General features: G+C 45.4%; 1 protein-coding gene across 1 annotated transcript in view; it reads right to left on the bottom strand.

Annotated features, from left to right (window-relative positions):
* C2H10orf90 (chromosome 2 C10orf90 homolog) overlaps positions 1-25348 on the bottom strand; it is a 293189-nt gene that overhangs the window by 101668 nt on the left and 166173 nt on the right. Inside the window, exons 3-4 of the mRNA XM_044659242.1 lie at positions 13420-13511; positions 590-1709 (exon numbers count right to left, since the gene is read on the bottom strand). Coding sequence (XP_044515177.1) covers positions 590-1709; positions 13420-13511 — 1212 coding nt within the window. The remainder of the gene's footprint in view (positions 1-589; positions 1710-13419; positions 13512-25348) is intronic.

A 25348-nucleotide genomic window follows, 5' to 3' on the forward strand; every position in this document is an offset into this window, starting at 1 on the left:
AGAAGAAGAAGAAGAAGAAGAAGAAGAAGAAGAAGAAGAAGAAGAAGAAGAAGAAGAAGAAGAAGAAGAAGAAGAAAGATGATGATGATGATGATGATGAACATCCATCATGGCTGGTGTTTCTGTGGCCTCAGCTTCCACAAGCTGCTTTCCATGATCAGACAGTTAATGGAAGACTGGTGAGTCCAGTGCCCCATTTCAGATTCTTCCACAAAGCCAGATGTGTTATCTCCCTAGCACCAGACATCCAGATGGTAATCTGAACATTACTGTTTCCCTCCACATGTTTGTTCTGGTGTAGACCCAGCCCACAATACTCTTGGTCTTAGCCTATCATTGCAAACCTATAGTTGACATTCAAGAATCACCATTTGATACAGAAACCAGGGACAGCACTAGGTTTCAATTCTCCAGTGTTGGAATTTGATTTTAATTATGGAATAAGAAACCAGCTGCTTAAATTCTCATAGACCTCCAAAACAAATTTGATCTACGTGTAATCTGAAGAGCCATCCATTGTCCAATGGTTGGCTAGAATGGGTCTGTGTTTGGGTTGGGCCAAGGGTGAACCAATGTGCCCGTCACTCACCTGCTGCATAGCTCCAGCCTGGGATGTGGATGGCCAGCTTATTGGGGTGACTTCTGGTGTGGTACATCGCCATACTATCTCCTTTCATCTTGCCCACTTCGCCAGGGTCCGAGTACTCTGCGTTTCCCAGGGGAGGTGTGCTGCTCCAAGGACATGGGTAATTCCCCAGAGAAATTCCATTCCAAGCTGGGTTTTCCTTTAGACAACTCTCTTTGAAGTCTGTGTCCCCCCAACTCATCGGGGACCTCTTCTCCTTTTGCTCTGCATGCTTCTGGCTCAGTGGATTGCCTTCCGTCGCTTCCTCTTCTGTATTAGTCATGCGATCTGCTCCATCTGCTGTTAGTCCATGAGAACTACAGCTTAGGTTGAGGGACAGAACTGACTTGTGCACTTTGGAGCCCGGGATGGGAGGTTGGTCAAGGGGTATGGAAAGAGATTTGTCCAAATAATGGACTGTGTTTGAACATGGCTGAGACACCCGCAGGTGAACACAGGAGCTAAACAGAAGGGGAACTTTCTCCCCATGACTTGGGATGGCTGGAGGGATCATCTCATTCTCTTTATTTTCAGGGTTCAAGATCCAGCATGGATGCCCTTCACACAACTGCCCGTGTGATTCAGAAGCCTTGAATGAGGTTGCCAACCTATTCGTGAGGCTCCCGTGACCATTTAAGAGTCTGTGGTGAGGTCCTGGTTCCTGATCATCAGGCGAATCTGTTTTCTCTTTGGCCCCACACTTGGAACACAGAGGGTCAATGGTAGTACCCCACATCAGGGTACTGGCCGGAGGAACAACCCGTCTGGCTGTGATGGTGATGGAGGAAAACCCTTTTCTTGGGTTAGGATCCGTTTTTTCCTCTTTGAGAGGCAGGCTAGACCCAGCTCCAGCCTCCTTGCCAGATGTTTTGATTCCCATTCTACCAGGAAGCAAGAGAAAGGCTTGGTCGATGTCAGCTGGACTGTGGCTAGCCAAAGACAGGTTCATAGGATGAACCTCAGGCTGAACCATCATGCACTGCCCTGGCAGAGCTGGGGCATTCTTCCGCAATCTCCGCTCATCGATCAGCTGGGAAATGAGGAGGGATGAAATCATCTTTGTTTTCCGTGATGCCACAGTCTCCTGCAAATGACAAGAGACTCTGATTATTATTCCAACACTTCGCTGCAGCATGTGCCCCGAGTGCCCCTTTCACATGCTGGCATGATGCCCAAGGGCATCGTTCCACTTCTGACTTCCTTGAAACATGCCTCCTGCCCTGTTTTCTGTCCCAGCAATGACATGGCTGTGAAATCCTCTCTCCCAAATGTTGAGAAGAGTTTGGGCAGGAGAAACTGCAGCAATTGGGCATTCGCCAACCAGGAACCTGCCACATGAACAGATTTCTCAGCTGGGTGGCTGGTCTGGGGTTTGTTTAATGATTTATGTGTCAGCACCGACTGTCAAACTCCAACCACCTTGTTCCCCCCAGCCCCTCACCCCATCAACATACCAGTTCGATTCCCTGCAGCATTAAAAATGCTTCTGCCTGGCAGCAGAGAGAGAAGTGACTGCCGAGGCTGGATGGTGATTCTGGGTTAAGTGGGTGTGTGGGAGTCAGCTCAGCACTCCTGCCCAGACATGTCTGCTGGGGTGAGGGAGAAAACCCTCCGCCCGCAGGCCTCCCCCTTGCCCCATGGATCCAGGAAGCCAGGGCACCTCTTTAGCATCCTGGGCTTCCAGGCTCACCCCCCAGCAAGGTCCCCATTGCTTAGCATCCCCCGAATCCCTGGCTTCTAGAGAAACTCCAGGCAGCCAATGAGCATGAGTGATTGACAGTAGCTGAGCCCAATTTTTTCTGACCCAAACAATTATATTTTCTCTCTGGTTAGATGATGAATGGTTTGCTCTGACAAGACAAATACAGTGTGCTCCAGTGAAATGAATGGTTGCAGAAGGAGGAATTTTGGGTCTGTCTACTTTAATGATCTAGATAATGGGCTAGATTATACTTTTTAATCAACAGATTGTATGTTCTCGAGCTCTGGGGGCTGGGGTGGCTGAGGGGAAACACCAGGATTTTTCCACTAAGGACCCAATCTGGCCAGGGCAGGCCAGCTGAGACCAGGCAGCCCTCTGGGCTCCTTCTCTGAACTTGTTTATTCGGTTTATTTAGAAAGCACTGTAGAAGGGCATGCAGCCGAGCAAGCCCTGCCACCTACGCTTATTGCACGCTCGCTTGCTGCAGACACGGCCCCATTTTCACATTCATTACTCTGTTTTCTGTTTGCAACTAGCCAACATCCAAAATTATGTAACCAAATTTATTGACCACCCACTGCGTGCGGAGATGCTCGGGCTCAAGAAGCTGAAGGGATGACTGACGATTAGTACACGGAACAAGCAGAAAGCAGACAGGGAGAAGAGAGCACAGAAGACACTTTTTGGAGGAAGAAGTGAGCTCATACGGTGATGGTGACATTGCTCGAAAAGCCAGAGGCAAGGGGAAAGAGGGGTGGGTTGGGAGTGCGAGGGTTAGGATTCAAATCCCTGTTCTGCCAGGAATCCCCAGCTCAAGTGCCATCTCCTAGACAGAGCCTTTCCTCAGTCTCCTCTACATTCTATGAATTGTAGTTATCACTCAAGAGCTGGAAGGGACCTCCAATTCCAATTCTCTCATTTCATGAATGAGGAAACCGAGGCCTGGATGACCTGAGAAAGCCACACAACTAGTAAGTGTCACGTCTGGGAATCAAAAGCCGGTAACCTGACTAGAAATCCAGAACAGCTCTTTGAATAATCATAATTAATAATGATAATAATAATAACTAGCATTCATATAACATGTTAAGGTTTACAAAGCACTATACATATATTATTTCATTTGTTTCTCACAATAATCCTTAGGAAAGAGATATTATAATTATACACAGATGAAGAAATTGAGGCAGGCAGAGATGAAATGACTTGCCCAGAGTCACACAATTAGGGTATCTGAGGCCAAATTTGAACTCAGGTCTTTCTAAATCCAAGTCCAATGCTCTCTCCACTGAACCACTCAGTTGCCTCAAATACGTGTGTGTGTGTGTGTGTGTGTGTGTGTGTGTGTGTGTGTGTGAAAAATAGTATGTTTTGATCAGCATTCAGATTCCATCCATTTTTTCCCTGAGGTGGATAGAATTTTTCATCCAGAACCTTTCAAAATTGTCTTGGATCATCGTATTGCTGAGAATCGCTGTCACCCACAGTCGATCATCACACAATATTGCTGTTACTGTGTACAGTGTTCTCCTGGTTCTGCTCACTTCACTCTGGATCAGTTCAGGTAAGTCTTTCCAGGTTTTCCTGAAGTCATCCTGCTCATTGTTTCTTACAGCATAATAGTATTCCATCACAATCATATACCACAAATGGTTCAGCCAGTCCCCAATTGATGGACATCCCCCCTCAATGTCAAATTCTTTGCCAACCACAAAGAGAGCTGCTATAAATATTTTTGTACAAATAGGCCCCTACCCCACCTTTTATTTACTCTCTTGCTGCCTCAGATCCTTGATGATTATTCTTCTTCTCCCTGCCTTCCACCCCTACATTAGTTATATGTGGCTTGAACTACAGTCTCACTATAGTCTCTCCGAATTCTAAACTATGATCCTATGAAAATATTTGGGGAAAAGTTCCATTATCCCCATCTGGATGGAGATATAAGCCAGAGCAGCTTTCAGATGGTCATGGATTGTGGGCTAATACCTGGAAGGGACTGAAGAGGCCATCTTGTCTAGTCCCTTCATTTTACTTCCAACGTAGGGTTGAAGACAAGGGCCATAAGCTCATAAATCTCAGGTTGGAGAGGATATCAGAATCTGTATAGAGCAAACTCCTCATTTCACAGATCAAGAAACTGAGGTTAGTAACATGAAATGATTTGTCTAAGGTCACATAGGCAATAAGATTAAGAGGCAGCATTCAAACCCAGGTTCTCTGACTCCAGACCCATTGTTCTTTACATAATACTATATTGCTTCCCAATGACTTTGTATCTGTCTTGTGATGATTGACTATTTAGTTATCTGTATATTTTCCTTCTTAAGACAGGTAGGTGGCATAATGGATAGAGCACTGGTCCTGGGTTCAGGAAGACCTGAATTCAAATCCATCCTTGTACTAGCCATGAAAGCCTGAGCAAGTCACTTCAGGTCTGAATGCCTCACTTTCCCCGTTTGTAAAATGGGGATCATAATATCTTTTAACTATTGTGCCTAGAACAATGAGCCAACAGCCCTAGGAATTGGACCCTATTTTGGAACTGGCCCTAGGATCCTACTCAAGAGACCTGAGAAAGCCACTTCTCTTCTCCTCATCTATAAAATGAGGGGGATGAACGATGACTCATACAGTCCCTTCTAAGTCTAAACCTGTGGGTCTAAGGTGGGACAAATGAACTCGGGAAGACTAAAGAGGAAAAGTTGAGAATGTTTTTGCTCCCAAGTCATTCCTGACTTCCTCTGAGACCTCCTGCAGCACTTTGTTACCCTTCTTAACAGAGATGTGATAAATTAAAGCATCTGACTAGCGCCTGGAGAATACTGTTGATACCTCAGCAGCAAACGACTGAGCTTGAAGGAACCTCTGAGATCCTCTTGTCTACCTCTCACTTGACCGTAATCTTGTAGAGTTTATTCCTCACCAGATGGTGAACTAGAGATTCATGAACACAAGGAACATGCCTTATCTCCCCTCATGCCCAGCACAGTTCTCTGTACACAGTAGATCCTCCAGAAATGTTTCTTATTGCTGTGAAAGGATCAGAAATTCCCAGATTCCCAGTCAAAAAGGACCTCAGAAGTCAACAAGGCAGATGAGAAAATTGAGTCAGAGAGACTTAGGAATTATGCAAAGTCACATAAGGATAAAGGAATTCAAACCCAGCTCCTCATGAGCCCCAGCCAGGCATCATTCACCATAACTTCCATAATCCCCCAAAGCAGGGACCAATGACGTGAGAAGAATGCTGAGACTGGAGTCAGATGACCCCAGGAGGCTTCTCCTTCCTCCTCTGCCACTCTGTCACCTATGGGACAATGGACATCTACTTTAGCCTCCACAGACTCGTTTCTGCAAGTGTAAACTTGAAGGGGTTGTACTAGGTGGCCACTGAGGTCCCTTCCAAACCCTTCCAGGTCAGAAGCATCCTGTGATTCGACCACCCCAGAAGACCTAAGTGCCAGCTCTGTACTGGCTACAGCAATTTGGTCTTATGCTTCTGACCCCATCCTCCATCATACCTGGCAGAAACCACCAAGGAATGGAAGAATGCAAAGTGGTAGTGCTAGGGGGGGCATGAGCCAAGATGCAGAAAATGTTTCTCAGGCAAAAGGAAGTGAGGAGGAACAGGCAAAAGAAAGAGTAATTTGAATGAGAGTCGAGAGAGATGGCTATGAAAAATGGAAACCAAAGGCTGGACATAGGCTAGTCAATGTTTCTGCAGAAGACAAGGTGATGGAATAGAATACAGTGGGAAGATGGCAGGAGATGAAATGTCAAATCAGTGTCTGTACCTAGAAAATGGCAGAGTGCCCAGAGCATAAGACTTGGAGTTTAAAAGGCGCCAGTTCAAATTGTGACTCTGACTCTGAGTCAATGGCTGACTCGCTCTGTGACTCAGTTTCTTCATTTTTAAAAAGAGAGAATCGTGGAGCAGCTGGATGGCTCAGTGGATTGAGAGCCAGGCCAAGAGACAATCTGGCCTCAGACACTTCCTAGCTTTGTGACCTTGGGCAAGTCACTTAACTCCCCCATTGCCTAGCCCTATAACAAATAAAATTAATATAGAAGGATATTTAAAAAATAAAATGAGAGAATTGTACTTGATTGCCTCTAAGGTTTCTTACAGAATGAAGTCTTTGATTCTATGAACTGAATTTAACTGAGAGCCTACAATACATGGTTGGAAATAAAGATGAATTCAGTGGCAGTCAATGGATGGAATGCTACTTTTTTCAACTGTTTAGGCTTAAAATTGAGGAAATATGCCACATACCAAATGAATATAGCCACTAGGAAAGGCCTTGCTTTTCCAGAAATGATAGCGATGCAGCTATCCCTCACCAAAGGCAAAAATCTGGCAAGTAAACTGCACTGGATCTCATTTCTGATTTCTGTTGTCTTCCTTGATTTAGATTCCTTCAGAGGAAAAAATACCAAGTTGATCAATTTGTCGACAAGCATCCAGTGCTTCTTATGTGCCAGGCACTCAGCTAGGCACTGGGAGATGCAAAGACAAATATGTTTTGCCATTTTCCTGGAGAAAGAAAGTTAAAAAAAAAACAACAACAACAACAAAAGGAGATGGAAGGAAAAGTACTGGAATACACTGATGAGGCTGGTGGCACCCGAGATCCTCAGACCTCTCAAACTATATTTGGGCAATTTTGGCAAATGAGAATCCATCTCATGTATGCTTGATCTCTTCCCAAACTGGCCATGTGGTCAGTTTCTAAACTGTCAGCGACAGAAATAGGGGGATTTCCATATGTTTTGTTAGTACGTCCATTTTCTCAGCTGAGATGTGATTTGATTGGGGCAGAGAACTCGTGGTATATAAAAAAAGCCTCTGGTGACTTAGACTAGCAGCATGTCTGTAACATGATCTTAGAAAGGGTTGCTTGGGGACACTAAGAGGGGTCAAAGGACTTGCCCAGTCACACAGCCAATGAGTGTCAGATCCAGATAGGCGTCTAGACCATTCCACTGTGCCCTGTGCCATACTGCTGGTCCAAGTGGAGGCTGGACTCAGTAGTGCTTGATTTCAAAAGATTAGCTGCCCAATTTGTCACAAGGGATAGCCTATCCGTCGAAGGAGCTGTGACATCAAGGAGCACGGCTCCCCACTCCACTGATACAGTTTGATGCCGGAGGCTCTTTAAGAATTACGAAGAAGTGTCTGAGAATTTCTGAGGTCCAAAATTCATCCACTTGTAGCCATTCTGGAGCTGAGCTTCTCCAGACTGAGCCAAACTGAACAGCAGATGAGGGACATTCCTGTTTCGTCCCTTAGTTCAGGCCAGAAACCTTCTTAGCTTGGGCTCCTCTCTTTAGCCCAGCATTTAAGATCCCAGGACTGCCACTGAGCAACACGTTGGCTTTGGAAATATCCCCCTTTAGCTGACAGAATTTAAATTACGGAGCTGGCCAAAAAATGCGAAGAGAAGCACCTGCTTTTAGAGAAAATGGGGCTGGATGGCATTGGACACATCTATTGCTCACCCCCTTGGCTCGCTGAGAGCCCTCCATTTGCAGGCAATCCAGGCTTGTGTAAAACCCAATTTTACGTGTCTTCCTCGTAGAAGCTTTGTTAAGATATTGACCAATTTGGGGCATTTCAAACATAATCGTGTCCAGTTGGAAATGGCTTTTATGCTTTTATGTATTTTATTGAATGTTTTTAACTTCATGCTGATACCCTCGGGCACTTCTGAGGAAGGACACCATTTTAGAAATTGGAACAGGAAATCAAGAGATTCAGGATAAGCTGTAGAAAAAGGTGCAACTCTCCCTAAGCATCAACAACTTCCTCTTCTGACACTGATTTCTAGACACCTGCCAGCATCAGCTCCCTAATGGTTACCGCTCAGGCATTTTCAGGGGCTTCCTTGCCCATTGGCTGAAAGACCACTTGCTCAGATTCCCTTCATAGGCTACCTTTCTAGGCTTATTATACTTGTTATCCCTTCAGCATCCCATTTCCCACCTCCGTGTCCTCTTTCCTTGACTTTTTGGAATCCCAAATTCATTTCAAGGTTCAACTCCTACATTTCCTGAACTCTTTAACTGTCATTACTCAATCTCTTCCTCAAGTTATTTCTAAACATATTGTAATCCCTCCAGTAAAGCAGAAGCTCCTCGAGGGCAGGAGATCCTTTTTGATAGTCTGGGAATATCATCAGGCACCAGAAAGGTGCCTGACACATAGGAGGCACTTAATAAATCATTATTGGTTTTGCCTGTTGAAGTGGACTTTTCAAAGAAATCAAACATAGTGCTTCTGTTATGATATGATTGGAAATGCCAACCTCAGCATGGGCATATAAGAGAGAAGGGTGACCAGATGGATTACTCTCTCCTCCTTGCTACTCTCTTTTTTCTAGGTTTTCGGGATACTCCTCTCTCCTGGTTCTCCTCCTACCCCTCTGATCAAGCTTTCTCAGTATCCTTTGCTAGATCCTCACCCAGATCATGTCCCCTAACTGTGGGCACCCCACAGGGTTCTGCCCTCTATATTCTGTCTGCCTATATCTATCTATACTATATACTGTACTATAGATACTATATGTTACTATATATCCTCTATACTCTACATCTATCTTTACTATATATATATATATATATATAGATAGATAGATAGATAGATAGATAGATAGATAGATAGATAGATAGTACTATATGCCATCTATATTCTGTCTCTATCTGTACTGTATCTACTTAATTTGGCTTGGAGGGGCTCATCCCTGAATAGAGCTACATGGGAAAAAGAAGAGAAAGTGTGTATTGGGGAGAGGGAATGGAAAAAAGAATAAGCTCCCAGTGGAGGTGGGAGGTGGGAGGACATAATTAAAGGGGATTGACTTGCCCAGGAAAGGGTCAGCACTCTCCGAGAGAAGGGGCCAAAGGACAAAAGAATGGATCATGAAACCAGGGGAATCTACAGTACTGAACTTGGAAAAAGAAGTTCTCTCATGTTCATCTCAATTTTTCTAGTGAATTGTGGAAATGAAAAGTCTTCATTAAGCACTTAGTATAGGCAGTCACTGGGCTGAGCACTCAGAGTAATTAATTCAAAAAGGAGGTCTGCTCTCATTCTGACTGCAGAAACAGCATGCTGAGGAAAGCTGAGCAGCAGGGTCCATAGAATGGTTTAGTGGTCTTTAGGACATAGTGACATATGCGACCGATGCCCCAGGGTCATTAAGGTATATTGTGGGGAGGGGAGGTCTTAAGAGAAATGGGTGGGGAGGATAGGAGCAGGAACTTATTGAGAGATTAAAGGGGTTCTGTTCTGGTCCAGTGACTACATGCTCTGCTGAGAGAGAAGTGGTGGAAGGTAATGATGATGTGAACTCGAGGAGAAAATAGGTTTGAAACATAGATGTAGGCCAAGTGATAGAAAGTTGATCAAGTAAGAATAAAAGGATTGTCTTGCAGCATGGAGAATCCAGTTGCAATTAACTTTGTGGCAAACCCAGTCAATCTGGTTGTGTGACTTCTTCCAGTCTGGTTCATCAACCTGTGGATTGGGATGAAGAAGTAGATGATGGGGATTATCTAAGGATGTGTTTTAGAAAGTGGTGAGTTAAAGCAAGAGATAGGGAACATTACAAGATGAAAAATGAATAATTTTGATGATATTAAAGTTAAAACATTTTTGTACAAACAAAACCAATGTAACCAAAATTAGAAGGGAAGCAACAAACTGGAAAAAAAATTTATAACAAAATTCTCTGACAAAGGTCTCATTTCCCAAATATATAAGCAATTAAGTCAAATTTACAAGAAATCAAGCCATTCCCCAAATGACAAATGGTCAAGGGATATGAAAAGGCAATTTTCAGATGAATAAATCAAAACTATAGTCACATGAAAAAAAATTTTCTAAATCCCTCCTGATTAGAGAAATGCAAATGAAAACAATGCTGAGGTACCACCTCATGCCTAGCAGATTGGCTAATATAACAGCAAAGGAAGTGATAAATGTTGGAGAGGATGTGGCAAAATTGGGACATTAATACACTGCTGGTGGAATTGTAAATGTATTCTGGAAGGCAATTTGGAATTCTACCTAAAGGGCTTTAAAATATTGCCTGCTCTTTGATCCAGCAATACCATTACCGAGTTTGTTCCTCAAAGAGACAAAAAAGTACAAAAATACTCATAGTTGCAGTTTTTGTTGTGGCAAAAAACTGGAAAAATGAGAGGGTGTCCATCAATTGGAAAATGGCTCCATAAATTGTAGTATATGATGGTGATGAAATACTATCGTGCTGAAAGGAATGGTGATCCACTTGATTTTTATGTGAACTGGAAAGACCTCCATGAACTGATGCAGAGTGAAAGGAGCAGAACCAGGTAAACATTATACACAGAGACTGATACATTTTGGTACGATCATATATAACTAGTAGCAATATAATGATCCAGAATAATCCTGAGGGACTTATGAGAAAGAATGCTATCCACATCCAGGGAAAGAACTATGGAAGTAGAAACACAGAAGAGAAACATATGATTTATCACTTATTTATATGAGTATAGGATTTGGGGTTTTGGTTTTAAAAGATTATTCTATTATGAATATGAATAATATGGAAATAGGTTTTGAGTAATAAGATATGTATAAATCAAAGGCATTTCTCTAGGAAGGAGGAGGGAAGAAAGGAGGGAGACAACATGAGTCATGTAACCTTGGGAAAATATACTAAAAGAAATAAATTAAATAATGTGGAAAAATAAGGAAACTAGCAAGAAAAAAAGAAAGTGATGAGTCAAAAAAACTTAGTGATGAGTCAAAATTGAATAAGGGGAAGAGATTCTAGGGTAGAGGCCAGCCTGCGGTTGAATTGGCTTTTATAGCATCAAAGTCTCAAAGAGAGGAAAGTGAATCCTGAACAGAGTTGATGAGCTGGAAAACTGGAGAGGCACAGATTATCTGAAGGTGTGAAGGGAAAAGAGAGTAGCTTTCAACATGGCTGGCCTGGGGAAAGGAGCAGAGGTTAAAGAAATTAGAGGGATGAAATACTGAAGCATAATGTTTGTGGGTCATGATGCAATCAAGTGAATGACCACCCCTATGTATGATTGCAATCACAAGTAGTAGAAAATCTTGGGAGTTGAGAAATTGGAAAACCAGGGCATTTGAAGAGACATCCACATGTATGTATATGCACATGGACACACACTGGGTGTCATTCCAATGAACCACATATCCATTTGATGCCTTTTGAATAAGAAACACCAATCGTGAGTCACCTTTCAGCCATTCTGCCTTTCCTGGAAGTCTTGTGGATACCTAAGAAGTCAAATTTGCATCCTTCCTTTAAGACCTCCACTATAACCTGCTTGTTACCCACGTTGTTCATTTGTGTCCAAACACCTGAAGCCATAAGTTTTACTGTTGCCTGTCATCTTGTCTCAAATGCTTTCCTGCTATTTTTTTATGTTCTATCTGCTACTCTCTGGGGTATGAGACTTGCAAGATTTATAGTTTTCTCCTTTCTGGATCCCTTTTCAATTCAAAGTCCTTCTGATCCGATTCTGAAGACTCCAAGCCAATATGTTTTTATTGGGCCTTGTTAGATGTACTCCATTCCCAGCCAAGAGCCCAGATTTTTTATAGTTTATGCTCTGTTCAGGATTCTAAATCAGGTTAAAGATTCCTTTGAATCTCCCTCCCTGGCATTCCGACGGTCCTTGGCCATGCTCTCTCGGAATAAATCATTAATGACCTCCTATTCTTTTATTACTTGCTAAGGTTTTCCTAATATATCTTGGGAGCGATGGTTCTAAAGGTCAAGAAATAAAGCTCTGGGGCTGGAATGGCCATCTTTCTCCAGGATTTGAGATGTCAAGGAGTCCACTGTTTACTAAGAAAAGTTCACATTTTATTAAATACAAGTTGAATAGGAGTCCATCTAGCATCTAAGTTAATCAACTGACCCTAAGTTAAATCTGAATCAACACTGAAAGGAAATGTCCAATATTAATAGTACAAATCCTTTCTGTATTTTAATCTTTTCAGTTCATCTATTCTTCCAACTTCACTTTCTGTTTCATCAGCAAAAGCTGGAGCGGCGATATTTACGTGTAAAAAGAGAATCAACATGGTGCAGACTGGCGTAGCTTTGGCTTGATTTTAATGGTAGGGAGGTTGTTTTTTTTTTAAATAATTTTGAGAAATCTTGTTTAGTTTTAATACAGGTAGCCTCAATCCAGTCTATTTGCATGCTGAATCTGTATCCAGTAAGTCCTTTGGGGTATTTTTTAATCAGATCATTTTAATGGCATTAAATATACTCAGATATTTTTCTTCAAAAGTGTGGACCAAGAGGTAAATGGGTAGCTCAGTGGAATGAGAGCCGGGTCTAAAGATGGGAGGGGTTCAAATGTGACCCCAGATTCTTCTCAGCTGGGTGACCCTGGGCAAGTCACTTCACCCCCATTGCCCAGCCTTTACCACTCTTCTGCCTTGGACCAAGTACACAGTATTGATGCTAAGACAGAAAGTGAGGGTCGAAAAAAAGAAAGTGTGGCCCAGCATGCTTCGTCGTCTTTCAGAAGCTGCCATGGACTCCCATGGTCAGTTAGACCTTCTGCTGCAGTGGCCACCACCAGAATGAGATCTGTAGCAGAACTGCTTTTTGTCGTTTGACCCAACCAATCAAATCGGTTTCTTTCTGGAACATTTATGAAAACAAATGGGATAATTAGAGAACCCAGTGAGTCTACCAAGCCTAAACTTGCTGGCGCAAACCACTGGAATCAAACTTAAATGGAAATCCCTGCAGGCCACAGACCGACTTAGAAAATCACAAATTAGCATTAGCTATGCCATATTTTATTTTGATTTGTTCTGTTAAACATTCCCCAATTACAGCTTAATCTGCTTTGGGCGCTCGATACCTCCAGCACTGGAGCCACCAAGAAGCGTATGCGCTTCTGTAAGCGATGGAAGCCCGCGCTGCTCACCATTTCTCCTGCCTGTATTGTTCTGATTAGACAAAATGAAATGTAGCTGCCCAACTGGGGCTTCAGTTTGAAAGCTGAATGTGTTTTGTGTCAAGAAGCTGGAAGCGTGTATTACCTTGGCAAAGTCTGATGTCTTCTCTGCAACCTCAGGCTGAAGGTTCCGAAGTGAAAGTTGAGTTCTCTCATTGTATGGGCTTGCCTGGAGTCCTGGGAAGAAGGAGAAATTGCATTACTTTGGAATATATATGAGACGGGCTAAATTAGCTTGGATGTCTACTACAAAGGCTCCCGTTTTATACCAATGGGCAGAAAAAAATGGATTCTCTTTTGGGATCAATCCTCACCAATTCCTCCATTTCTCCTCAATAACCTCCTATCATCTTGGTGTCAAAATCCCAGGCATGGATGCCCGCAAGTAGTTCTTACACTGGGTGGGTCCATTTCCAGTGCATTGGCATCATTTCTAAGGGAATTCTTCCACACTGAGGCTCTACCCCAGTGGTACAGCTGTGCTAGAGGGAGTAGACGGTGATGTGCCAAACCCATCTGTCAAGCCCATCATCAAAGGGCTCCTTAATGGGCCCAGACGCAGGGAGCCTCTCATCTTCCGTCGTGATGCCACACTCGGGGATGGAAGGGGTTATTTCCCTTTTTGGTCATTTCTCCAGCACTTATCATGGTGCCTCGTACACAGAAGGCACTTAATGAATGCTGTCTGGTTGTTTGAATTCATTTCAACAAATATTGGACCTCAGGCTGGTGATAGAAGTGAAATAGTCTCTGCATTCAATGAGCTGGGATTCTACCAGGGCCAACAACACATATGCAGCTAAGTCCATCAGTCAGTCAACAAACATTTATTATGCAAGGATTATGGCCAGGCACTGGTGACACAAAGGCAAAGCTGAACCCATCACTTTCCTCCTGGAGATCACGATCTGCTAGGGGAGGCGCTATGGACCCTTTGATGTGCAAAATGCAGACAAGGTCACTTCATGGGGGAGCACTAGACGCTGGGGAGGAAGGGGGAGTGGGAGGACGGCTTCATGGGGGCGGGGGTTGGCATTTGAATTAAGTTTTGAGGGAAAACGGGGACTTGAAGATGCAGGGATGAGGGGGCACGCTTGTGTGCCAAGCGTGCCAAGCTTGGGGGGAAGCCAGCGATGAGAGATGGGAGGCATCGTAATGGCTCCAAGGAGAGATGATGAGAGCCTGGATGAGGGCGAGGGTGATGGATCCAAGAGGCAGAAAAAGGTGCCATCAGAAGATGGCAACTGAGCAGAAAGGCAGTTAGACATGAGACTACGAGGGCAAGAGATGGGCACAAGAAGAGGGAAAGGGAGGCCGTGAGCTAGACTGCTTTTACTAGCATCTGGCTCGGAAAGCGAGGGGGAATCGAGGGTTTGGGGAAAGGTGGGAGAGACCTTCAGCCAGAAATGAGTCAGTAAATAGTGAGAGACTGAGAAGGAAAGGGGACAGATGGTGCCGAGGCAGCCACCAAGAAGGGACTTTGGCAAGGAGGAAGGCCACTTCTCTGTGGCAGAGTGAGACAGAGGAGGAGGGAACGTGGGGTGGGTGGGGAATGTCCGAAGGTTTTCAGGGGTGGAGGAGGGGAGGAGGGAGAGCTATTTTCTCCGTGCAAAGGGGATGACCTCGGCTGAAGGAGGAGAAGAACCTGACCCTCTGTGAGGCTTGAAGAAACAAGTGATGCTTTCAAGCAGATTCTCCGGGGAACTGCGTAGAGAACTAGCCAAGCACTAGAGACTGTCCTTCGCCATTCTTTTAAGTGAAGCTGAGTTGTTTTTTGTTGTTTTTGTTATCACTGCTATCTTCAGTCATCGCATCACTTCCATTTGCTCCTCCATACTTCTTCCTGCCTTCAGTCATCCCCTGTTTTAGTTCAGTGCGGTACGATTCGAATCCCCCACCCGTACTATAATCTGGGCAGCCACCCCTTAGGTGATCGCCGGCCTCTGGGTGATCAGCATCTGTCCTTTGTCTCCAATGGAAAAAGTAGGAGGGATTCGCCTTGCTCTGCTCGGTGGACTGTGGAGAGTCAAATTCAGGCCCAGCCGCCCATGTGAGGGCCAGATCCCCGTTTGGCTGGGATGTTCCAGGATGTGCCGAGCTCCCTTCCAAGGCTCTCTTTCTGGCTTCCTGCAATCCATGGCTGCCTCGGATCATTGGATGAGAAGAGGAGGCGCCCCCTTAGCTTACTGCCAACGGACAAGGATGGTGCTGATGAACCTTCTGGGTTCGAGCCAACTTCCTTCTCCCCCAGTGGCTGGGTGACAGGCGTGTGGAACTTCCCTATTTATAAATTCAGTGAAGATGCAGAAAATCATCCTATTGTACCTGCTGCACTGCAGAAGAAGCCAGGGCTGATGTAGGCCAGGACCACTGATTGCCTCCTTGTCTCCTAGCTAGAGCAGACAGCAGGGGGGTCTGCGACACCGAGGCCCCTCCTCTCACACTGGGCCAGGCGCCCACTTTCTCCTCCTCGGGGGTCCTCCTCCTTCCCCCCCTCCCTTCATCTGCTGCTGGTCAATAGCCCTGAGGCTCCCTTTAGGATGGAAACTGGCCTGCAAAGCGCCTACTTACTTTCCACAATTAAGAGACCCACCTGCGTCTTTTAAAACCATCCATTCAAAATGTCTTTTCCACACAGTTGGGATGGCTTCTAGGGAAGAATCTGAGCCTAATTGAGGAGGAGCCCAAAGTTTTACTCCTTCTCTCCTTAGGAAGGAAGAACTCCAAGCACTACCCTGCTGCTTTCTTTATAACTCTCCTACAGGGAAGGGAGGGGAGGACCATTTTTCTCATCCTTAGGGGAGGAAACTGAGGCAAGGACAGGTGAAAGAATTTGCCTAACGTTATTCAAAACTAAGGATGGGGGGAGCGGTCAGCTGGGTAGCTCAGTGGAGTGAGAGTCAGGCCTAGAGACAGGAGGTCCTGGGTTCAAACCCGGCCTCAGCCACTTCCCAGCTGTGTGACCCTGGGCAAGTCACTTGACCCCCATTGCCCACCCTTACCAATCTTCCACCTATGAGACAATACACCGAAGTACAAGGGTTTAAAAAAAAAAACTAAGGATGGGTAGAAAGAAAGGGGGATGGCAAAGGGAAATGGAGAGAGAGTAGAAGGAAGGGAGGGAAGGACAGAGGGTAAGAGGGAAGGAAGGAAAGAAGGAGAGGAGGGAGGGAAAAAAGAGAAGAAAGAAGGCTAGGAAGGAGCAGAGAGAAAGAAGGAAGGGAAAGTGAAAGAGAAGAATCCATCTTGAATTCTGCAGCCACATTCTGACTCTAGCAGACAAGTACTTCCAAACTACCTGAGAAACAGTGGGCTGCAGTGAATAGAATACAGCACCTGGATTCCAGAAGACCTGGAAACCAAATCAAATCTTACTTTAGACACTTATTCCATTGTGTGAGCCTGGGAAGGTTGCTTTTCCTCCCTGAGCCTCAGTTTCATCATCTGTAAAATGGAGAAAATAATGCCATATCTGACAGGGCTGACAATTGCCAAATGCTTTGTAAATGTCAGAGCTCTGTGTATGCAGAGGGTGATTCATCTCTGGCTTCTCTTTCTGGGAAGAGAGTATTTTTAAAACTGTAAACCCCTCACCTTCTGTCTTAGGATCAATACTGTGTATTGGTTCAAAGGCAGAAGAGTGGTAAGGGCTAGGCAATGGGGGTCAAGTGACCAGTGTCTGAGGCCAGATTGGAACCCAGGACCTCCTGTCCCTAGGCCTGGCTCTCTATCCACTGAGCCACCCAGCTGCCCCTCTGGGAAGAGAGTATTAAAAGAAGTCAGAGCAGCAGCTGCCAGATGGACTATGAGCCCCAGAGGGACTTTTGCTGAGAAGCTCCAGGGGATTGCTAGAAGCTCGCACCCATCATAGGTGCATGGATCCCTTTCCGGAGGTTTAAGTGAGGGCTCTTACAAGATTAGAATGAGAACCCAGACACTAGGAAAGCTGACTGCAGTAGCCTTCACTGACCTACAAGTGTCCTCTTAATTTTTAAATGAATTAAAAATGCTATCCATTGCCACCCCAGAGTAATTCAGAATTGATGGATCTGTAGCATCCTTCTCTGCAGCATGCCCAGGGGCTCTGTCCAGGGTGGAAGTTCCGCCCAAAGTCTCAGGGCTTCCCTTCCTGAACTCCCTAGTGGGGCTGCTCCTGCTCCTCCCTGGCCCAGGGCTCCTTTTGCCTCTGCTCTGAGGGGTGAGCATGGGAGCCTTGAATTTGGAGCTAGAGGGGCCCAAGGATGCCACCCAGAACAACTGCTTCATTTTCCAGAGGAGGAAACTAAAAGCCAGAAGGGGAAAGGATCTGCCCAAGGTCTCCCTCTGGGAAGTGTCAGATGCAGGATTGGAGTCATGTTCTGTGACTGGTGCTTGGACCACTCACAGCATCCATGGATCAATGTCAGTGGCAGGGATGCCTGTTTATGGATCTGGTAGGTGCCTGGACCAAGCTAAGTTCACATTTTGGATTCCAAAGCTGGAGAGTGATGAATTCATTCACCAGTGAGCAGTCAAGTAAAAGGCTTGTTGTAAGTGACCAGCAGGTACCACCCGAAAGCTGTGTGACTTTGGGCACAGAGCTGAACCTTCCTGGGCTTCACATTCTTTTTCTATAAGGTGAGGGGGGTTAAGCAAGATAACTTGAGTCCCTTCCAGCCCTCCCTACAGTCACAGCCCCAGGAATGTTGCACCCTGTCTCTCACCCAGCCTCAGACTGGTCCTATCCTGGTTTTCCTGGAAGCCTTTACAAGACACCCTGAAAGCATTCACTAATCGAATGACCTGACTCACTCCCACATTTCTTCTAGGTTTAACAAGAGCAACAACACCGGTGGCTGCGGCTATAGGTCTTGAAGGCTGGCTGGGTGCCCATGTCTGCTGTCTCTGCTGATCATCACTGACTTAGTCCCTTCGAGGGGCAACTATCTGAGCCTTCTTACACATTTCTCCCCTCCATTGACTCGAGGGTTGGGCCACCCTGGCTTCCATGTCATTCCTCACACCTAACACTCTATTTCCAACTTCCCTAGAATGTTCTCCCTCATCATCTCCATCTCTTAGAATCTCTGGTCCTTTTCTAAGTTCGGCTTGCCCCCCCCTCCCTTTTCGGGAGGTCTTTCCCAGCTCCCCCAATCAGATGACCTTCCATCTCCTCTGAGTGTACCTCACAAGTCCCCAGTTATTTATATGTTGTCTGAGACTTTAGAATGAAATCTGCTCGAACCCGGGATCACTTTTGTTTTTCCTTTGTGCCCTCAGCACTCAGCAGAGGGCCTGGCACTTAGGGTTGAATCAGTGTTCTTTGCTTGAAAATGGCAAGTGATATTTATATAGAGGGTCCCAAAATTCTTGGGACATTTTAAGCTTTCACAGACTAAGCCGGCACAAAGACTTGGGGGGGGGGTATCCTCCATAACTCAGTTCACACGTGATCACAACAGAGCTTCCCAATACCCTCATGAGATAAATTCTTCAGGTATTATTACCCTTATTTTAAAATGAAGAAACTGAGGCAGGCACAGATGAAGTAACTTGTCCAAGATCACAAATCTGAGCCTAGATTTGAACACAGCTCCTCCTGGCTTTGAACCTAGAGTTTCACAGGATGCCTTTGGCTGTTTCTAGAAAGATTATGCTACAATTCATACTCAGTTCCCTTCCCTACCTTCTGTATTCAAATGCCATTGTGTTTCCTTCTTTAATATATGATATCCAAAGGTTTTTTTTGGTGGATTCGTGCTGCACCTAAAAGAAAGCTCTGACTTTTTAAAAGGCATGCTCATTCCTAGGCATCTGGGTGACATGGTAGATAGAATCCTGGACTTGAAGTTACAATGACTTGAGTTCAAGTTCTGCCTCAGACAATCATTATCTGTGTGACCCCTGGCAAGTCAGTGAGCTTTTTTGTGCCTTGGTTTCCTCATCTGTAAAATAGGGGAGTTGGTCCCTTTCAGCTCTCCATCTATGAGCCTCTGGTCTACTCTGTTGAAAGAGGACTCTCAGAGAGGGCACTTTCAGTGGGAGTCAGTTTTAGCACCTTTGCCATCCTCTGACCAGAGTTGGCTTTGGGGGAGTCTCAGTCACACCCTACCTGCCTCAGGTGGCCTGAGCATACTCTAATGACACTTCAAGGACCTCGGGCTCCACTGAACGTAAAGGCGAGGCTGAGTAAAGTCCAAAAAAGAACTGCTTCAATTTGAACAAACGCTTCTCTCAGAAGGAGTCCACCTCCAACCTCTACTGCTCTGATCAGAGCCTGTGGTCAGGTTATCAAGTGGGACGGAATGTTTACATGGCAACCAGGCCAGGACAGCAGGATTCTGGCTTCCAAGCCTGGCAGTTAGGAAGCAGCCAGTGGCAATTCTGCACTCTGCCCAAGTCAGGAGATGTATTGGGCAACTAGAAGATGCCATGGATAGAGCATTGGATCTGGAATCAGGAAGACCTGAATTCAAATCCAACCTCAGACACTTACTCGCTATGTGACCCTGGGCAAATCATTTAACCCTATTTGCCTCTGTTTCCTCATCTGTCCAATGAGACAGAGAAGGAAATGGCCAAGCACTCCAGTACCTTTGCCAAGAAAACCACAAATGGGGTCACGAAGAATCAGACATGCCTGAAGTGACTGAACAACAATAGCCACAATTGCTCACAATGACCAAGATTGCTCAGATGCTCCCTTTTGACTCTCAGGAAATGGTGCCCTGTGCGAGGGGAGGGGCTCTTTGATCCTCCTCGCCAAGTGAAAATGAGTCATTTTCTGTTCTCTTCTTACCAGTCTGCCCATCTTCCATTCCCGGAGCATTCTTAGCCTGTTCTGTTTATCAGATCAGAAGCTATCTTTTCAGATCAGAAGAAATTAGGCAGATTCCTTCTTTCCAAGGTTTAAAGATTGTATTAAAACACATTCTGATCATTCCTGCATGATTTGTAGTCATAAAAGCAGAGAAGAAATTCCACCTTTGCTACCTAGGAGATGGGTAATCTTAGACAAATCACGTCATCTGTTTCCTCATCTCTAAAATGGGAATAACCTGGCCAGGTTCCTGTGAAGCTCAGATGCAATCAGGGATATTGAGCAGCCTTAAGCCTGGCATTAGCATATGTTAATCTATGAAATATGTGACTCTCCTCAGTTTTGAACTCCACTTGAGAATTTTTTGGAGTTAATTCCTTCTACCAGTGAAGTGATGGGTTAAGTGACTTGCTCAGGGTCACACAGCCAAGATGTGCAGAGGCAGGAACTGAACCTCAGTTTTCTTGACTCCAGAGCTGTAATAGTTAAAATTAAATAATAAGGCTGTTAGTAGCTTTAAAAGCTTTATTACATCAAAGTAGTGATAGTAAGGAGAGGGAAATGTAGGAAAGAGGTAGAGAGTAACTTAGCTTTCTACCCTATGTGCAGCCATGATGGATTAAAGCTCACCACCAACATGGGTTCCTTCAGATTCCAAGCTCCAGCCAGAAGAGAGCGAACAGTCTCCTGGTCTCACCTTATAAGCAGTTTTCTCCACCTACTAGGTCTCCTATGGCACATCTCAGGAACCAATCATAGTTCCTTAATTTGCCCAGCACAGCCTGGGGAGGGGGGGCAGTGCTTGTGGGATCAGTGGTAAGTGACCTCCAGGTCACTGATTGATGACATCAAACAAAGCGCCGTAATGGGGAGAGAAATTCCCTTCCAAAAGAGCCAAGACCAACTCTATCTACCATACCACACTGACTCTCAGTTGTCTCAGCTCTCTGCCATCATTGATCAAGGGCCCCAAAGGATTAACGGCAGCCTTAATATACCAATATCCACACGAGGACAGGTAAGCCTGCTCCTGGCCTTGGAACATGGTCTTTATCTTAAGATGGATGATCTCCTTGTCATAGAAAGTGCTAGGGCTGAGCACATGAGCCTCCAGTCATTGGTATCAGCCCCATGATGTCATGATGGGGTGGTGCATCACCTAAAGACTGCAGAGAACCCATCTCTTGGATTCTCTGATATCTCCAGAATGGAGGGAGGACACATCCTTCTACACTCACATATCCAGAATGGGAAGAGACTGCAGAGTCATCGAATTCAACCATCTCATTTGACAGATGGGGGAGGCTCTTGTATGTCAAGGATCTTGCCTGAGGTCACAAAAGTAATAAGTATCAGGAACAGGATTTGAACCCACGTCCTAGGAATCCAGACCAAATGCTCTATCTACTATACTTTCCCACCCATGGTGGTTTCCTAAAATATTTTTTTTAAAGTTATGATGATGAACCTAGTTACCAACTAAAAGAGCCCTTTCATATACAGAATTAAACAGAAAGATGATCAGGCACAAAACTGCACATCACAGTGGGTTCATCTGGCTTTTCTCTTGAAATCATATGATATATACAATATAGTATATAATCTATTATATAGCTACATAATAATTCATCATCATATAGTAAATTCAACACATCACTTTGAATATAATCCTACTTCTTCTTCTTCCTCCAAGACTTCCTTCTCTTCTTGTCTTTGCAATACACATGTTTCAATGGCTTCCTTTCCTCCTCTCTCTCTCTCCTCTTTCCCCTCCCTCCTTCCTTCCCTTCTTTCTTCCCTCTCCTTCCTCCCTCCCTCCCTTCCTTCCTTCCTTCCTCCCTCCCATCACTAGCTCCCCTCTCTTTGCCTCCATGAGAAAAACACAAACAAAAGCCTTGAAAAAAAACATACAAATATTCAAGTGAAACAAAATCTCACGCTTTTGGTCATCTCAAAGGCTGAGTCTTTCCTGAGCCATTTGGGAATGGAAAGAGACATTGTGAGTCTTCCCCCGAGGCTCAGAGATGAGATCCAGGGGACTTTGGGGCTGTGAGAACTGCTGATTTCATCCCTGTGGGCCCTTGCCCTGTTGGTAGGTAGTTGCCCTCCAGGCTTGGCCAGTGGCCTCTGAGAATCATCATGGCCAAACAGCTCCACTCCCTGTGTCATCTATGCTAGTCTAAGCCTTCCTGAATGCAGGTTGGTCAGGCTCACAGTCCATCACTCAGTCTGAACTCCACCATGGGGCCACCACACTGCTGGAACCTTCAGAAAGCTGGGATCATCTCCATTCCACCACCAGGCTGGGGAGGGCTTTCTGGTGGTGGGGCTTGGTCCAGACCTATGATTTAATCAGAGCAGGGACATCCCAGTGTGGAACCTCCCTTTTCCCTGAGAAGTGGGATACAAGGTCAAGGATCAAGGTTCTGCCTTGTTTAAGCAGAGGATGGGCACACTGATGAGGCTCAGAGCCTCAAGGGAGGGAGCACTTCATGCCCCCTGGAAGCTTTGCAGATTTCCATCTTCCACCACTATGCTCTGGTTTTGCCCATTCTGTCCATCCCCTTTACCGAGGATGTTCTCCTTCCTTCTCCCTGCATCTTTGAAACCCTGGCTCATCCAAGACTCAGCCCCAAGGCTACCTTCTCGATGAAGCTTCTCCTCCTACTCCCAGTTGTGGTCATCTCAAAGGGAGCAGTTAGGTGGCACAATGCTTAGAGCACTAGGTTTGGAATCAGGAAGACCTGAATTCTAATCCAACCTCAGATACTTACTAACTGTGTGACCTTGAACAAGTCACTTAATCTTAGTCTGCCTCAGTTTCTTCATCTGTGAAATGGAGGCAATAAAGGCATCTCCCTCCCAGAGTTATTATGAGAGTCAAAGGGCCTGGCACACAGTAAGTGCTACATCAGTGTTTGCTATCATGATTATTATTATCTGTTTTCCATTTATTTCTATGTGAACATAACTTTTCTGGGGACAGATCCTGTTACCTCTTTGTCTTTGTATCTCCATTGCCAAGCACATTGACCAGCACACAGTAGGTGCTTATTAAAGACTATTGATTGATTTAACTGTATGTGATGAATCCTTCCCATCTGTCAGTGTAAGCTCCTTGAGGGCAGACAGACACTATATTTTCTTTCTTTTTTTTTTTTTATAACCCTCACCTTCCATCTTGGAGTCAATACTGTGTATTGGCTCCACGGCAGAAGAGTAGTAAGGGTAGGCAATGGGGGTCAAGTGACTTGCCCAGGGTCACACAGCTGGGAAGTGTCTGAGGCCAGATTTGAACCCAGGACCTCCTGTCTCTAGGCTTGGTTCTCAATTCACTGAGCTACCCAGCTGCCCCCCCCCACTATATTTTCTTGATAGAGTCTCTAGTTCCCAGCCCAGTCCTTGACACATAGGAGACCCTCAACAAATGCTCATTGAATGACTATTTAATGGACAAGCAGGGGGAGGAAGCGCTACATTTAGTGTGAAAAAAAAAAAACCCAAAACAACAGCAAACAGAGCAGCAGGTGTTGGGGGAAGCTGCTGTGTTCTCCACCCTGACTGGGGGTTGCTCAGAACTTCAGAGGAGAGGCAGCATGTCTCCAGAAGGCCTCTCAAAGCCCCAAATTCATTCTGTAAATGAAATGGCCCAATATTTTCTCCACGTCGGGATGGATGTCCTCTCTTTGTAAGGAGCAGCAAGAGTTTTTGCTTCTTTGATGTTGGGTTTGTTTTGGGCTCTGTTTGTTCCCTCTGAATTATTGGTCAGGGTGTGTGTGCAGCCCCCAGTCTGGAGGCGACCGCCTGCCTGCCTGCCGAGCTGATTACAGGCTCCTCCACACGCCGGACAAATGGAGCTCATCCACGCTCAGAGAGTCGTCAATCTCTCATTACGAGTGCCATTAGGAGCTGGGCTCCCATCAGGGGTCTGGAAGGAGTAGCACAGCCCCGAGACCTATGCTGCACTCAGAAGAAAATGCCAAGCACAAGCCTGAGCCCTGCTCAGCGATGTGTTTGCGCCATGCGGTGATTATCCTTTATCTCTGCTTAACAAACTCAAGCATCTTCTTGGAGGAGGCAGAGAATGGCCTCTCTGCCATCCAGGACCATGGCCATCAGGGTGGTTCTTCTTATACGATCATAGATCTAGGGCTGAAGGGACCTTAGAAGCTATCTAGCCTAACCCTTTATTTTACAGAGAAGGAAACTGAGGCAGAGAGCTAATTAAAAAGCCTCAGAGGCAAGATCTGCCTCCAGGCCCTCGGAGGGCAGAGCCAGAATCCTTTCCATGGCATCATTCTTCGTCCCTGTGTTTTAGAGAACAAGTTCTAGTGTACATGGGCTTTTTAAAGTCTTCTCCTTGCCGTAGCCTAGACTAAACTGAGGTAAGGACAAGGAGATGAATGGCCCCTCAATGTAGGGAATGGGAGGATCATAGGATGCCCAGGGAATGGGATGGGAAGGGACTGTGGAGCTCAGAATCATGGAACTTCTGACCTGGGAGGGGCCTCTAAGCCATGTAATCCAACTCATGCCTGAACAAGAATTCCCCCTACAGTATAATCGATGTGAGGTCACCTGTTCTCTGCTTAAAGTCATGAGAAAACAATTCTCTTCAAGGAAGTCCGGTTCACATTTGGGCTTGCTGATTCCTAGATCTAAATCTGGACAAGACTCCAGAAGCCCTCAAGTCTAACCCTTTCACTTTGTTACTGAGGAGGGGGTGGGTGGGTAGGGATTAAGTGACTTGTCCAAGATCATGCAGCTAGTTTCACAGTTGGGATTTGAACCCCATCTCTAACTGCAGAGACAGTGTTTATTGCACCATAGCATGGATCTCTTTGCTTCCTCTTTGTATCCTCTTTCCAACGCTCCTGGTTTTGCCCTCTGGAGCCAAGTTAAACAAGTCTAAATCCTTCCCAATGACAATTCTTCAAATCCTTGAAGGCAGTCATGCATGGCATCCCCCACTATTTCTTCTTTTTCCAGGCTAAATATTCAGTTTCTTTAACCATTTCTCAGATGATTTGACCGCAATGCCCCTGACACTCCTGTCACCCTCATCTTTGTTGTTGTTGTTGGTTGTGGATGATTGTGGACTTCAACCTTTCATTTTACAAAGGGTCTCAGTAAGTAGCTTGATGAAGGTCACACAGACACCACAGGAAAGGGGCAGGACTAGAATGAAGGGATCTGGACACGCAGTCCAGGGCTT

The sequence above is a fragment of the Gracilinanus agilis genome, chromosome 2, assembly GCF_016433145.1.
Source record: "Gracilinanus agilis isolate LMUSP501 chromosome 2, AgileGrace, whole genome shotgun sequence".
Classification (NCBI taxonomy): Eukaryota; Metazoa; Chordata; class Mammalia; order Didelphimorphia; family Didelphidae; genus Gracilinanus; species Gracilinanus agilis.